At 49.9% G+C, this 16690-nt stretch overlaps 1 protein-coding gene across 1 annotated transcript; it reads right to left on the bottom strand.

Moving 5' to 3' along the window:
- Nucleotides 1–11278: 11278 nt before the first annotated feature.
- Nucleotides 11279–14041, bottom strand: LOC123063535 (polyubiquitin-like). Its single transcript, XM_044487344.1, has 3 exons — nucleotides 13942–14041; nucleotides 13750–13846; nucleotides 11279–11966 (listed from the first exon to the last, which is right to left on the bottom strand). The coding sequence occupies exons 1-3, from the start codon at nucleotides 14039–14041 to the stop codon at nucleotides 11279–11281; spliced, it is 885 nt and encodes a 294-aa protein (XP_044343279.1).
- Nucleotides 14042–16690: the final 2649 nt, after the last annotated feature.

Raw genomic sequence — 16690 nt, 5'->3', positions numbered from 1 at the left:
TACAGCGCTGCAGCTAAAGGGTAGTAGTAGCGCGTGTTTGACCATGCTACTTAGAAGTAGCGCGTGTTTGACCGCGCTACTGATATACCTACTTAGCAGTAGCGCTTTTGGGAGAACGCGCTACTGGTAGTTAGTAGCAGCGCGCCTCTCTACCCGCGTGATGTCTACTATGCAACTTTATTCTTGTAGACTCGTGTTGGGCCTCCAAGCGTAGAGTTTTGTAGGACAGTAGCAATTTTCCCTCAAGTGGATGACCTAAGGTTTATCAATCCGTGGGAGGTGTAGGATAAAGATGATCTCTCTCAAACAACTCTGCAACCAAATAATAAAAAGTCTCTTGTGTCCCCAGCACACACAATACAATGGTAAGTTGTATAGGTGCACTAGTTCGGCGAAGAGATGATGATACAAGTGTAATACGGATGCTAGATATTGAATTTTGTAATCTGAAATTATAAAAACAGCAAGGTAGCAAATAGTAAACGGGCACAAAAACGGTATTGCAATGCTTAGAAACAAGGCCTAGGTCCGTACTTTCACTAGTGTGATCTCTCAACAGTGTTAACATAGTTGAATCATATGTAAATCCCTCAAGTGCGCCGTAGAGTTCACTCCAAAATTACTTGTTATATAGAAATTGTTGTCGGTCACGAAACCACCACAAAGCTATTCTTTCGAATAACACCTTAAGATGCAAATCAACCTCCCAAGTGCAGCTCTGGCCAATTAGGTTCCTTCTGGTCCATAAAAAATCTCCGTGGAATTTCGCGGTGTTTGGATTCCGTTTGATATTGATTTCCTGCAATGTAAAAAACAAGCAAAAAACATCAACTAACACTGGGTCAATAGGTTAGTTCCAAAAAATGATATAAAGTTGTTATGAAATGATTGTAAAACATCCACGAATAATAAAATAACAGCATGAATACTTCATTAATTATAGATACGTTGGAGACGTATCAACATCCCCAAGATTAATTTCTACTCGTCCTCAAGTATGTAAATGATAAAAATAATAATTTATGAAGTGTGAATGCTAGCAAAGTGCACAAGTTTGATCAATGGCAATTTCAATCATTTTTCCTAGCATCATAACAACAATTCTTTCTTATAAATCTTCTAATGTTATAGTGGCAACCAATTCACATGTTAAGGTTCAAACAATGAACTCTCTTTAAACTCAACAACCTATGTCCTTAATCACCAAGCAATTGCAATTCAACTTATTCAACAGAGTTTAAAGAATAGAAATCCATTTGAAGAATGAGCGAATTACGGGCAAGCAGTTTGAAGACCAGGAAACTCCCCCATCCCACTAATAGAGCACCCCAAAATCCCCTTCCTCACAGCCTCTAATGCGAAATTGATGCTCTTAACAAAAATTGGAAGGCCATGAATATGCCGTTTCCTAATAATTACAGCGGAAATCACTCTCTTATCCCCGTTTGAATAAAAAACGTCAGCTTCCAGCGAGGTATACATAGCCTTGGCCATCCCCCACTAATTACTCTTACCAAAATCTATGTCAGTTAAAGAATCTACCAATGCTAGCTCCGCCTTCAAATCGTGAAAGGAAAACATGGCAGGTCCCTCCGAGGCGCCCCCCTCCAAATCAGCGGAAATCACGGCCCTACTCGATCCGATCGAGCTTTCCCTATGTAGAATCGAAGGGATCTCACCTGCCAAGGTGCTGGCAATCTCCTTTACTCTCCTTCTAGACAACTCCAGGCATTGTGTCCGATCTGTCACCCGCGGCACGATTCGCTTCGATCTCGCTTGAATCTCCTCCCAATCCGGCATGTTGAAGGGCCCCACCTCGAGGCCCACTCCAGGAGGGACGCGCCCTTCCTCCGGTGGAGCTGCCGGCATCGGAGCTCTGGAGTGGATATGCTCCCTAATGAATCGACGACAAGATGCCTACGGTAACTTCGTAAATTTCAAAATGATATGTCGGCTGTCTTTCGGAGGTGCTCATAAGGGTAGGGTGTGCGTGTGTGCATTCATGGAGTGACTGTATGCGCATGTATATAAGCGCTTACGTTTGTACTGTGTAAAAAAACTAAATAAAATTTAAAAATTCTGATTTTTGTACATGTTCTTGTTAGTGTAACAACCGTGCTTGACAATTTTCATGTGAAACAGGATGATTGTGCTTCATCGGTGAAAAACAAATAAGGCCCCGTTCAGAAGTCCTCCAGATTTAGAAAATCCACGTCTCCAGGTTCCAACGCCAGCTTCCAGCTTCATGTGAGATCCTGCGTGCGTTCGGGAGGCTGTGACCAGCTTCTCCCTTCGCTGCATGGGCTGGCGCTGGGCTACAGGGACATGGGCTGTTAGGGAACGCAGATGGTGATGGGGCTGCCGGCCTAGTTCGGAGTGAAAGGTGTGGAAGCGTCCACGTCTACTCGCTGGCTCGTACAGGAGCTCAGGAGGAAATAGATCGAACCGGTATGCAACTTCTCGTTTTGAGCTGGATCTCCAACTTCTCGTTTTGAGCTGGAAGCTGGGAGCTGGGTTGGACTAGCTTCTTGTTTTTCCACTGGCAGGATCGTTTGCTCCGCGAAGCTAGATTCTTGGAGTTGCCGCGTTCGGGACGGCTCCACGCGCTGAGACTAGAAGGTGGGAGCAGGAGAGGATCCGAACGAGGCCTAAGTGTAGCATTTGTCGTTGTTAGAAGGGAAGAGAGGGATTGGTGGAATAGTTGTTGTATTGCTTGAGTCTCATGGGCATATATATAGGAGTACATGATCTACTTGGAGTACAAGGCAAGCCAGAATATTTCCTAGTCTAACCTATGTTTCCTAATACAATCATGTTACTCAACATCCCCCCGCAGTCACAACGGTAGCAATGCAGACGGTCAGACTGGAGAAGAATCCGAAGGCAAGCCGACGGACACCCCCCACAGTCGTAACGGTCGATGCATCGCGGAGTCGTGGCTGGAGTGGAAACCAACGAGGTTGCTCAAGCAGGTGGTAGCCCTTTGTGCCGTTTGTCGATGTAGCCGAGAGCGTGGGTGGTGGAGCCGTGGTCGAGGTAGCCGTGCGAAGAATGCCGTGGTCGATGTCGAGTCGGGGTAGCCGGTGTCGAGGAAGTCGCCGTGGAGCCGCGGGCGCAAGGGGGCGCCGAGTTAGCATGGGCGCAGTGGTGTCGAAGTAGTGGTGCGCCAGGAAGTAGATGATGTTGACGACGCGTCGCGGCGGGTTTGCCAAGCCCGGGGACACATCGTGGACGAAGGCACGCACCGGTGTTGCCAGCACCGGGCATGCGTAGACGGACGAAGACGAAGTTGACGAAGCGCCGCTCCAGGCTTGCCAGGCCCGGGGACACGTCGTGGATGAAGGCACGCGGCGGTGTTGCCAGCACCGGGCATGCATAGACTGGGACCTGCACAAGCTGTACGCCATGTCGAAGAAGTCGGAGAGGCCAGCAGAGAAGGACTCGACGACGGTTGCGGCGCCAATCGGCATGGGGCCAATGTCGCCCGCGGTTGTCGGAGTAGATGAAGCGGTCAAGGTAGATGACGGCGACGCTGGCGACGGGCTGGTGCTGGACGAAGACGAAGGAGGTGGACGGGCGGCTACGGCTGCTACGGTGGTAGCGGCGGCGGCGGCCAAAGAAGAGCGGTGGCGGCGGCCTGACGGCGGCGGCGGCGGCTAGGTTAGGAGCGCGGCGGCGGTGCTTGAAGTAGGCGAAGAACCCAACAGCGTGACGAAGACCGGTGCGGACGGTGGCGTTCCTGCGCCAAGGGAGACGGCGCAGCGCATACCACGGGAGGTCGACGCGCGGTGACGGCAGAGTGGACCGCGGGCCGCGGCGCTACGGCCCGAAGGGGCGACGCAGCGGCGGCGGGCAGGTCGGGGCGACGGCGGTAAGACCTCGGGGCGGCGGCGGAGACTGCAGGCCGCGGCGCGACATCCTGAAGGGGCGGCGCGGCGGAGGAGTGCGGGTCGGTCCAACCGCGGGAACGGCCTCGGGACGGCTGTGTGGACCACGTGCCGCGCTCGCTACGGCCCGATGGGGCGACGCAGCGGCAGCGCGAGGGTCGGTGCGGCCACGGGGACGACCAGGAGCGGACGGTCTCGGGGCGGCAGTGGACCGCGGGCCGCGGCACTACGGCCCGAAGGGGCGACGCAGCGGTGACGCGGGTCGGTGCAGCCAGGAGAAGAACCACGGGGCGGCGGCGCTGCGGCCCGACGGGGCGACGCAGCGGCAGCCCGTTGCTCGATCGACGGAGGGGCGCGCTGAACTCGGAGACGATCTTCACGGGACCTGCGAAGGCGCGCGTAACTGACGGGCCAGGTCGGTCGCGCGGCGTAGATGAGGCGGATCGCGGTGGCGAGCGGGTTATCAAGCCGATCGCGCGCGAGGTCGGGGACGCCGCTCGGTGGAGGCGTGGTGGCGTCGGAGTCCGAGATGAAGCCGGCGGCGGCGGGCGGCAGGGCGGCTATGATTGGCCGCCGCATGGCGCGAGGCCGCCGAGTCGGGGTGATGCAGAAGTCCCGGTCGGAGCAGGGCGGTGACGGTCGGCGTAGATCAACAGGCGGGCCGGCGCGCGGACGACGGCCTTGAGGGCTGCCTGTCACGCGAGGCCGCCGGGTCGGTCAAGTAGCCGGCCGGTTGCGCCGATGTCGGAGTAGAGGCGCGAGGTGTCGACGGCGGCGGTGGGCGACGCAAACCGATCAAGAAAAGATCGGAAAACCAAAAAGTAGACGCCGATCAAAACGACCGGTGAGAGAGAAAACCCGGATCAAAGGATCGGGAAAAAGACTCTCTAGGGCAGCCGGTCAACACGATCGGCGGACGAACCCTAGGTACGGGCGGCGCGGCCCCCGGCGGCGGTCATGGAGGCCGACCGCCCCGGGGGCGGCGCGCAGGTGCGGAAGCGGTGGCGGCTAGGGTTTAGGATCGACTTGCGATAGATACCATGTTAGAAGGGAAGAGAGGGATTGGTGGAATAGTTGTTGTATTGCTTGAACCTCATGGGCATATATATAGGAGTACATGATCTACTTGGAGTACAAGGCAAGCCAGAATATTTCCTAGTCTAACCTATGTTTCCTAATACAATCATGTTACTCAACGGTCGTTTAACTTTTTTTTTGCATAGATCAAAATACTCTTTCCTTGTAAAAATTTGCAGATAGCATTTTGGCATGACAATAAATATATCTGTTATTTTTTTAAATGGACATTTGCAAAAACCATTTTGGTGGGCAGGAGCATATGCTCCATAGAGCTGATTTGGATTTCTGACAACTTACTACGTATTTCAGCTATCAGGAAAAGTTAGCAGAAAATATAGTCCTGAGAAGTTATAAAGAGCTGCCTTGTTAGGGCATCTCCAGCCGCGCCTCCAGGAAGGTCTCCCCAGGCGATTTTTTCGCGCCGGCGCCGAAAAAATGGCCTAGTCGCGCCCCCAGAAGCCCGATTTTCGTCGGCTTGGGCCGAAAACAGCGCCGGCGGACCCAGGCCGAACCCGGCGCGCTGGGGGGCGCCCGGGGGCACCGGGGCGAGCTGTTTTGGCCCGAAAAAGACGCGGGCCAGCCGCGTCAGCGACTCGGCGCCTCGTCTTCCCCCAACGGCCTCGGTTCCCGCGGGGAATCAATGGCAAGGCTGCCGCCGGTCAGCCTTGCCATTGATTCCTCACGGGCGGCGCGTCGCGGGACGGCGCGCCGACGCCTCCCCTCCCTCGCACGCGTACACACGGGCGCGGCCCGGCTATAAAAGCCGGCGGCCTCCACTCGCCTGTGCCCACACCAGCCCCGCCTCTCGCCGCCGTCCAGCCCTTCCTCTCCCTACCTCTCCCGAGCGCCGCCGCCCAGCCCCTCCCTCTACCTCTCCCGAGCCCGCCCAGCCCCGCCTTCGCCATGGCAGAACGCTTCCCCGGAGATGAGGCGGCGGCCAACGGCTTCGGCCGCCGTTCGCTCCGCGAACAGGAGTCCTGGCTCCTGTTCCAGGCGAACATCCCGGCGCCACCGGACATGCGCGCCGGGCCGACGGGGTGGAGACTCAGCGCCGGGGGAGTGCCCATTCCCCCGTTGCCCGATGCCGTGGCGAAGCCGAAGTACTTCGCCGAGGAGGTCGAGATCGTGCGCGCGTCCCTCACCAACGCCGAACTCTTCCTCCCCCAGTACGCCGCCGACAACCACGCGGCCTGGGCGGCGTATTTCGAGCGCCGCCAACAGCAGCGCTTAGCGTCCACCAACAGCGCGCCGGTGGTCGGCGGCCGGAAGAACAGCGAGGGGCGCCACCTCTGGTGGGGCGTCCCCGGACGCACACTCGGGGGCGTGCTCACGTACCTCGAGGGCGGCAACGACCCGCCGTTGGCGTACCCCCCGGCGAGGGTGGCCGCCCCGGCACAGCACCGACGCGTCGGGCCATGGGCGCCAAGGAGGTTCGGCGCCTCCTCTTCTTCCTCCTCGTCACGCTCTTCTTCACACTCCTCCGGCTCTCCGGCGCTGCTCGGCGTCAAGGCCGAGCCCGCGGCGGAGACGCCGCTCGGCCGGTGCACTCACAGCGCCGGCATCGTCATCAACGAGGGCGACCGGCGCGCCTCCTCGTCGCCTCCTCCGCGCTTCGTCAAGCCAAAGACGGAGCCGGGGCTGGCGCCGGTGAAGGCGGAGTTCGACGACGACGACGCGGCCCTCGAATGGGCGCGCCACGACTCCATTGCGATGGAGAAGGCGCGCCGCGAGAAGGAGAAGGAGCGCCAGTGCGCCGCCCTACGACGCTTCGAGGAGCGCCGACGCGGCCGCGAGGAAGGCGGGGTCGTCGTCTTGTGCGACAGCGACGACGACGACGACGACGCGCCGCCGCCTGTTTGCCATGGTGACGCCGGGCAGGGGTCCAGCAGGGGCACCTGCGTCAAGGAGGAGAAGGCCGACGACGACGATGGCAGCGACGGCGGCGACGACTTCAGCCCCTTTCTTTTTTTTAGATTACGTTAATGTAATGTTTGGCCGAATTTCGCCGAAATTTGCCATGTTTGGCCGAAATTTAACTAGTTTTTATCATAACTTCGCCGAACGGTTCTGTTTTTTTTAAGATACGCGCCTGGGGGCGGCCCTGGGGGCCGACGGCTGGGGACCGATTCGCCCCAAGGGCCATTTTTTTCGCCGGCTCACCCCAGGCGGCGCTTTTAGACGCCCCCTGGAGGGCCAACGGCGAGATGCCCTTAGCTTACTTGTTTGTCTTTTAACGCGGACATAGGGTATCTACATCCGAGCTCAAATGCTCCCTTATGAACAGTAAAACAAAAAAATAGTAAAAAAACTCAAAAATTCTGAAATTGTTTTGTGGTAAACTTAGACAAATGTTTTGTTTGCTTGCAAAATTTTAGCACAAAATGACATTCTTCGAAGTCGTGACAAAAAACAAAATCGATGTTCCAAAAATGCTAGTTTGAAAACATTTTTTTGCCATGCCTTTCACGCATGTCATTTGTGCTAAAATTTTGCAACATACAAAACATTTGTCAAAGTTTATCATAAAAAAAATCATAAATTGTTTTACTATTTATTTTGATTTTACTTTTCATGGGGGAGCATTTGACTAACCGGTTTGGAAGTTAAAAGTCAAGTAGCCCTTCCCTACAAATATTAAACACCTCAAAGAATTACCCCTGAAACTATTCCCTATTTGTTCAAATTTTTCAAAAATAGTCCTTATCCCTAAAGCCTACATATCCTTCTAAAAGAGCACGCATGGACCAACCATTGGCGCCGTAACACTTGCCTCCCCTCCTATAAATACCCCGTCATCGGCCCTCTAAATCCCAATCCGCCTTCAAGCCCTAGACCTTGCAGCCCAAATCCCAATGCCACGTCACCCACCATGGTCCACATAAGGTCCTATATATGCCACCAGTGCTCCATGGTGGCTAATGGGGGCCTATTCGGCGAACGTCTCCTTGTCCTCCTCCAGGGCTCCTACACCACGCCCCATCGTTGTCTTCACGCCACCGTCCTCCTCCTTCTAATCCAACGGCAAGGACGAGGACAACTTAGACTCCAACTCTTATTTGCAGTCCAAATTCCAAGTCAATGTGACATTCATGTGGTTTACAGTATGCAATAATAAATCTTCTTTGTAAAAAGAAACATGCAATCACACTGTTATGATCCTCGTCACTTCAACTTTTAACTGTGATGATATAGATGAAAACATGGATACAGAAATTAATTGCAATGGGTATGAATGAAGAAATGAAATAAATGAGTACAGAAAGGAGGTTATTTGTCGGTTAAACTGCATATAGACTGTATTCTCAATCAACTGATGACACTACAGAGCCAGGGACTCTTAATAGTAGTTCCTCTAGATAGATGGATAAAAAGAATTACTCAACACATTAATAACATACTACTAAATGATACTAGTACGTAGTTTTACTGATAAGTGATAAGACACCACACTTGTACTGTGAAGGAACAATCCCGGAGCATATCTATACTAACATATAGTACTAGTCGAAGGCACGTGCTTTGCACGTGTGCATTCTTAATAAAAAGACGATACAAGCAAAGAGTCTTATGTATAAATGAAACACTTTTTATATGGAGTTTTAGCTTCGCAATCGCTTGCCAATTTACAATGTTCATGAACAATTTGATTTTCCTATATTTCCCAAACATTTAAAAACTTGCAGTTTCCCACAAAAAAAAGACAAACTTGCAGTTAATATTCACGAAATGGATTCTACGTACATCATGGGATTAAATTTTGTCCAGAAAATAATAATCTCCATGCATTCTACGTACATTACTTGGACGTACATGGATGTAATGCATTCTACCACGCATATCCAATATTTTTTGCGAGCAGAAAAAAGGATATGTATCAGTCCATATCAATGCATGTTGTAAAAATCATGCAAAAACGTGAGAATAGCCTGTTCCGCTCGACTTCTATTTAAAAAAAAACTTTTTTGTTTTTGATTTTAGGGGAGACCGCTCGAACTTCTGCGTCCTGCCTTACCGTCCTGTATGGAGCCCCACTCAGAAACGCGAACCAGGTGAGCTCCCTGCCGATTCTCAAAAAAAAAACGCGAACCAGGAACGTGAGAATTGTTTCGATGCTGAAAACTCTGAAGTGAACACTATGAAGTTTGATATGCACTTGACGCTGGATCATTGCACTTCCCTCGTTGAGTTCAAATATGATTCTGCTAACTCTAATGCATTGCCAGCATGTAGAAGTTACAACATTTATGCTGTTGGAATTCAGAAGTTCAGAGTTTCAGTTTCATTTTAGCTTTTAAGGATCAGACTTTGTCTGTTTCGGTTTCTGAATAAAGTTACAAATGAATGTCTTGACAATGCCGTTAATCGCTTGTTAAGATTTCATACCCTGTTTTCCGTTTGACTTGTGATAGAATCAACGCCAATCTTCGCGTTCGTTCAGATGGGACACCTCTGAACAGAATTTGTGATCTCTGTTTGTTATCAGTTTGGGTGATTTAAACAGTTTTGGTTTCAGCTGTACGTACCAGATATTGACTCAACTTCTTCTGATATTTTGGCCAACGAATTAAGCTTGTTATCTAAGAAAACTTGCTGGCCAAGAGATAAAATTTTCAAGTTGAGAAGGAGACTATATAAGGCCACGTACGGCAGATGTTTTGGGTAGATCAATCTTGAGTTTCTCCACATACATCTGAACTTTGGCATAGAAAGAGCTATGTTCGTGAGAACCTGCTGGTTCGTCTCCTCTTGAGTGTACAATAGGAGATAGGAGATTATTGTATCTTGGAGGAGAGCCGCTGTACAACTCGTGCACCGTGGCGAGGGCGTAAATCTCCTTGAAAGCTGCTGCACCACGATCTGCTGCGACCACCTCTTCTTCAACAACAGCTGCCTGCGTCGTCGTCCCCAACATATGCCGGGGTTTATCGCCTGTGTAATTTCTCAAAATTGGTAGGCAATCCGCTGGTTTTGTTCATGGTCTTGCTGCCAAGGCGCATCAGATTGGAATTAGTAATCTATTTATGGTATGAGTAAAGCAAAATGGTCTGTGCTCCCTTCCGTTGACAGGATGTCTATGTTGTACGTTAAAACTGAAAAATGTCAGTATATTGTATATACATTTGAAGCCCAATGGCTCTGTATCATAAAGAATGATATTTGCTCACTTCTGTTGCTGGATTTCTGCTATATGCAATAACTGAAAAAGGAGTAGTACATGGTTTAAGTATTGTATATGCTAGAATAGTACCCCTGCAAATATAACTTTTGGTCTACAACTTTCACAAGGACAAACTAATGACTGAAGCCCTATATAACATTATTTTCCTGGGTACTATTTACATCAATACAACCATATTAGAAACATCACACTGCAGTACACAGCATGCAGATGAATTATACCAAAACATCCTTGTAGACAATATTTTTTGTGCTTTTCCCTGACGGGTCAATATCTTTATTTGGCTTTGCAGAACAGAATGAACATATGCTGCATTGCCTTTCTTAGTGTACTGTTTGGACATAAACACAAACACCTTGCGTGCAAGAAAAGTAGAAAAATCAGCAAGCTACAATCAGACCAGTGGATCTGTATTTCATATCATCCTCAGCAAGAAGAATCACTTGCACAACATTCTCATGCAACAAAATCTCAAAGGAACAGAAGAATCACCAACCTCACCTGTGGTCAACGGCACTATGGTCAGCTGACCGTAGATGGATGTCCAGCTCCTATGAGCCTTTAATCACCAGGCGGAAACAAATTTCGAAGCAAGCCAGAGCCTGCAAGGAGACGGGGCTGGAGATGCAATCTGGACGTGGAGGTGATCCGGAGGTGCTGCCGTACTGGGTGTGTGGACCGGGGATGGACCAATGGAGCTGCTGGTGTGTGAATGTGAGTGTGTGACCCACGGGCTAGAGAAATTGGATACGGAGCATCCAGATTCCAGGGGAAAGACCAGCGTGAGATGAAAAATGGGAGGTTGGCAGGGAATCGATTTGCTAGAGCCTGGGGTGGAGGGGCTATCGTGGGGGCTGTGGAGTTCTCCAGAAGGGGCGACTTGTTTTCAGGTTTGGCGGGACTGCGTGAGGGGCGAATCCGGGTAACACGGGCCGTTCGATTTAATAAGTTGACGGCCATAGATGATTCGATTCTGGAAGTGGCGGGTAAAATATGAGAGGAGAAGGCAGATTCAAATATTCAAAAAATCGTGTACTATAGTAGTAGAGACTAGAATGATAGTTTACTGATAACGCGCCACTACTTCGCTCCAGCAAAATAAAACTGGTTGATGAATGGCAGGCCATGCAGCTCAGCAACCACAAAGCCGGAGCACCAGAACAAGGGTAGAATTGCTCAGAATCTTGTAGTCCGCCAGGGTGCGCTGGTCCTCCAGCTGCTCGCCAGCAAAGAGGATGCGCTGCTGTCTAGGGGGAATGGACTCTTTCTCATAGATCTTCACCTTGACACTGTTGATGGTGTCCGAGCTCCCGACCTCAAGGGTCAGGGTCTTCCCGTCCAGGGACTTGACAATGATTTGGATCATCCTACTTTCTACTGGCCTACACGGGAGGAGTATGAAGAGAAGAGTGGACCCTTTCGAAATGTTGTGGTCAGCCAAGGTGCGCCTGTCGTCCTCTAGCTGTTTGTTGGCAAAGATGAGGCACTGCTGGACCTTGGGAAAGCTCTCAATGTCTTCGATCTTGGCCTTCACCTTGTCAATGGTGTCTAGGCTGTCGACCTCGAGAGTGATGGTCCTTCCTCTCAGCGTCTCCGTCACGAAGATTTGCATCTTTTCTTGGAGGTCAAGCGTGGAATCATGCCTTATGCCATAATCAGCCAATGTACGGCTGTCTTCCAGCTGCACCCCGTCGAAGACGAGGCGGTACTGCTCCTGGATCTTTGCCTTGATGGTGTAAACGGTGTCTGACAAGTGGACCCCTCTGAGACAGATTTTCCTGCCGGCGAGATTCTTGACAAAGATGTGCACTTTGGATGGGCTAGCAAACCAAAAAACACCAATTATTAGACAATATTTAGGCTGCAGAACAATACACAAAAAACTCAACAATTCCAGCAGATACTATAAGGAAGTGTATAAATAAGAAACAATCCAAGCAAGAAGAGAAATCTACTCTGTAAATATCTTGTTTCTACAAAAACATGGTATCCACTAAGCTTAGCATGCAAAGTTCAAGACTTGAGCAACCATAAAAATACACATGGTATCACTCAGTTCTGTATATTGAAGAGGCTAGTTATAAGTATTTTTTTTTGACTATATAGTTATAACCCCGTGTAGCAACAAATGTCGGCATCTCCCCCCACCCCCCGCGGTGTCACTCAGTTCTGTATATTGAAGAGACTAGTTATAAGTATTCATCAAGTGATACTTCTATTCGGTTGACACATGTTCTTAACCATGTAGCAACAATTTTCATGTGCGTGCCCAGCAATTATCCATCAATGTGCAACAATCGATGGTGTCATCTTAGTATGGACAATCATATAGGACATGTGGCAACTTCAACACATGTCTTACTGTGTAGTAACGAAGGTGCACCATTCGATTCTTGCGGCAGTGGAAACAAGACTCTTGTCCGTGTATGATGACTCGCCTTCAGCAAGCTTTGCTACCTATCATGTCGGGACAAACATCAAATTTCACCCACTTTCCTCCTTATCGATCATCGCACACCCCTACACCTCTATTCCCTCTCATCACAATTGTATTCGATGATGGATATCATTAGATGTGCATGAGGTGAATTTACATGTGACTAACCAAATCAAAGGGAAAGGCTATTTTGTTGATTATCCTCCATATGAAAACAAAGGTACAACTACAAACAAAGACAACTCACTAATCTGACACTTTAACGAATTTGCATGGCCAATATAGCTGGAGAAGAACAATCATGGCGAAAACAGAGGCTAGCTTTGTGTGCAGATTTGGAAACTTTTCAATATTAACACGGTAATAGTATGCACTATTTTTTATGGAGGGGGTTGTTTGTATGTTCTTTTTCTAAGCAATCAACATCTCAAATAAATAAAAACAGGAGAAGAAGCAGAAAGCACACATGTACGAACCTTATCTGGTTTTAGTCCAATCGACCAACTATTGCTTGTTTTTCTGACAAATGTTTTTCATTGTGAACAGAAAAGATGAAACTACAGCTCAGTATAACGATGTAATGTTCTGTCCAGGATATAACACATAGACATAAGCTTTTTTCCGTGGATAGGATATAACAAGCAATCACAATAACATAATTACAAGGCTTGATTACAAATTGCATTGATTGCAAGGATCAAGATTAATAAACAATTTAAAAGCCTTGACTAACATGAAAATCACATCTTCAATTACCGATTGGCATATAAATTACAGATTAAAAATTAATAGAACAGTTACAAGTGTTCTGCGATATTTTAGTTCCTTTTTCAAAGAAGTATGTAGCTACAATATAAGTGTTCATAATGGGACTATTAGCACCTGAGGAGTACTTTAACACTGGAAACTTATATTTGACAGGCCGAAGAAGAGTCGATTTGATTCATTTAGCCAGCTGAGGGGTCTAAGTTGACCAAGTATGTGTTCCAGAATCTGATAATAGAGTTTATCAGGTGAACAAAATGCTTTCCTAACAGGGTATTGCACTGATCCTAACAGCAACCGAGGGGCTGATTTGCACCTAGCAGCTAGTATTAACTGCAGGAAACACACATGTAAAACAGAAAAACTGTCTAAAAAGTAAAAACAGAACTCCGATCACTTACTCGTCCATGTTGGCACCGTCAATCTGCAACGAATGGCTGCCACCGTCTTCGTTGTCCCTGCCGCTGCTGCTGCTGTCGCCAACTTCCTCCTCAGAATCTGCCAAGCCCATCAAAACATAAGCAAGCCGCTCAACGACCCCGTACAGAACAAAGAATGTGATGCGTATGCATCGTCCTCACCATCCTTGCTACCTTCTGTGCCAGAGGTAGAGAAAGCAGGAGCAGCTTCCTCGACATAGTCTTCCAGCTTGGGAAGAGCGGGCGACAGGTGCAGACGCTTCTTCGGTGGCATTCTGGCAGGCAGTCTGTCAAGGATTTGATTTTCATGTTAGTAAAGGATTCTGCGCAGGCATCTCTTATATTTCTTTACAGAGGGAGTTCTAGAATATCTAATGATTTTGGACAATCTTTTTATCTTGTGCATATAAACAGAACAAAATTTCAAAAATAGTAAGTGTCTAACTTATTAGATTCTGTGGTGCGAGGACCAAGGGTACAATAACAAGAACTGCCATGTATATCACCGATCTCTAGATGAAGAGTTTCTTTCACGAGAAGCAATGATGGACAATTATAATCCTATGATCTAATGTAACATATAAGATGGTATGAGGTTAGCAACAAATTCCATGAAACCACGCAACCCTCCAATGTAATCCTACCTGACACGTACTGTAGGATCTAGAGAGGCTAAAATTCACCCAATCCATATGCGAACAATTGCATGGCGGTAGACCCGAGGGATGGAAATCAGTTACATTCATTATAAAAAAATCAAACAGTGGTGCACCAACTACAATGGCATCAAAAAACAACTATCGTGAGGAACACAGGCATCACAATCAAAGCAGCAGGGCTGTTTTTGAGGGGCATCGCAGCAAACACAAGGGTGGATGCATCTCGGTAGCCTACACTAGAGCAGCAGGGCTCTCAAGAACACTAGAGCAGCCGCGGATGCACACGGAGAAGAAGGAGGACTCACGGCGCGGACGAACAAGATGAAAGGGAGAGGGAGCGGATTAGGGCCTACCGAAAGGAGGAAGACCTCCGTCCGCTCCGCTCGAGTAGGGCGGCGCGGCGGCGGAGGAAGGAGAGCGGTGCAAGCGAGAGAGGCAGAAAGAGGGATTTCATTTTTTTAATAAAGATTAGGAAAAAAAAGGAGAGGAGAAGAAAGACGGGTATTATACAATATACAAAAAAAGGAGAGGTGTTGTCACTGACGACGTTGGCCCTAGCCCCACACCAAGACATGAGTTCTCTTTTTGAGAATATTGTCATTGATCCATGATGAAGCTATTTATCTAGGGTAGGGGTATGGACCTGTCCAAACTGACCTACCCAAGGACATCTCCAGAAGAAATCATCTTTCAATCGACTTGTAGGTGTTCCACTCGACGTCGAGACTCGAAGATACTCGACCAAGAAGCAACCACCCGACCAAGACCAAGCCACTCGACAGTCAAGAGACCTAAAGGCACTCCGCATGCTAACAGTCGGTTATTAAGTAGTTTTTATGGTCATCATATAACTTTATTACTAGCGTTACCAGTAACGCCCTGCCTTAATGTACATTGAACCCTTTGTAACGTGGGCTGGCTGGGGTCCTGGCGCACTCTATATAAGCCACCCTCCTCCTCCGAGACAAGGGTTCGCACCCCTGTAATTCATACACGCATAATCCAGTCGACCGCCTCCGGGCTCCGAGATGTAGGGCTATTACTTCCTCCGAGAAGAGCCTGAACTCGTAAACCTTGTGTGCTTACAACTTCTCCGTAGCTAAGATCTTGCCTCTCCATAATTACCCCCCTACACTACTATCAGACTTAGAACCACGACAGTTGGCGCCCACCGTGGGGCAGGTGTTTTAGCGTTTTGTTGGAGGAGTTACGATCTTTTCCGACCCGAATCATCATGGTTTTCGGTGGAGTTTTGGTGGAGGGCCGCGAGATCCGTCTCGGCGCGCTCACGTTCATCGTCGACGACTCTGCTTGGCTTCAGGAGGCTCCGCTCGACGTGGACGCACTTCCTGTCCGCGGGGCAACGCACTTTAGCGCGTGCGTCCGCGGCGTTCTCCTGCGGCAACCGTCGACCCCCTACTAGTCGGCTCCTGTGTTGTCCTTCCTCCCTGTTTCCCGCCGGCGCAAGCGCTCCGGTCGGTCGAGACTTCAGCGGTGGGTGAGACACGCGGTGGCACGCCAGTCGGCCACCCCTCAAGTTGCGGCGATCGAGCCCAACGAATCCCTCTACGGCCTGTTCGACCTGTCGACTGGCTCCGCAGAGACCGCATCCGAGTGCGACAGCAGCGATCCGGCGGCGGAGGTTCTGATGGTCGATGGACCGCCCAGTCCTCCCGGTTTTCCCCGCACCGACGGAGGCGCGGGTGGAGGCGACCCGTCGCGTCCCTATGAGGAATATCTTCCCGAGCCTCTCGCGTCGCTGCAGAGAGAAGAACTTTGCCGCCGGAACATGGATGCACTGCACACTCCTATCGTTGGAGAAACCCCCGAGGCTCGTGCCTTGGAAGACGCGCGCCTTGCAAACTTGGCCGAGCGCACTCGACTGGAGAACCTCCAGCGAGCACTCAACGAGCGTGCGCGACAACGGGTTCCCGAATCCAGTCGACGTCAGCTCTTTCCGCCCCCGCAGGTATATCGAACTCCGATTCAGAATTTAGCAGCTGCAGCCCGTATAGCAGAGTCGATTCAGCCTTCCCAGTCGGAGGCTAGCAGAGGCTTGCTGCAGATCAAAGCGTTACTCCGGGCAGCAGGAGACCAGAATTCCGCTGTTTCTCAGTCGCGAAACGGGATTCACAGCAGATCCGTTGCCGCGGACATAGTCCAGTCGGCTCATAGCCCAAGATCGCCCCCGAGGCGTGAAGGACGTGGGGACCGGCGTAATCAATATGGGAACTGTGAGCAATATGATCACCGATTCGATTGTG

This window comes from Triticum aestivum, chromosome 3A (genome assembly GCF_018294505.1).
Source record: "Triticum aestivum cultivar Chinese Spring chromosome 3A, IWGSC CS RefSeq v2.1, whole genome shotgun sequence".
NCBI lineage: Eukaryota > Viridiplantae > Streptophyta > Magnoliopsida > Poales > Poaceae > Triticum > Triticum aestivum.
This window is presented reverse-complemented; position numbering and strand designations above follow the sequence as displayed.

Excerpts from the sequence above, each read along its gene's own strand:
- LOC123063535 (XM_044487344.1), bottom strand. The coding sequence starts at position 14,041 with ATGCCACCGAAGAAGCGTCTGCACCTGTCGCCCGCTCTTCCCAAGCTG. Across the intron at positions 13,847-13,941 it reads CTCTACCTCTGGCACAGAAG|ATTCTGAGGAGGAAGTTGGC; the intron begins GTAGCAAGGATG and ends TGGGCTTGGCAG. Across the intron at positions 11,967-13,749 it reads GACGGTGCCAACATGGACGA|CCCATCCAAAGTGCACATCT; the intron begins GTAAGTGATCGG and ends TTGGTTTGCTAG.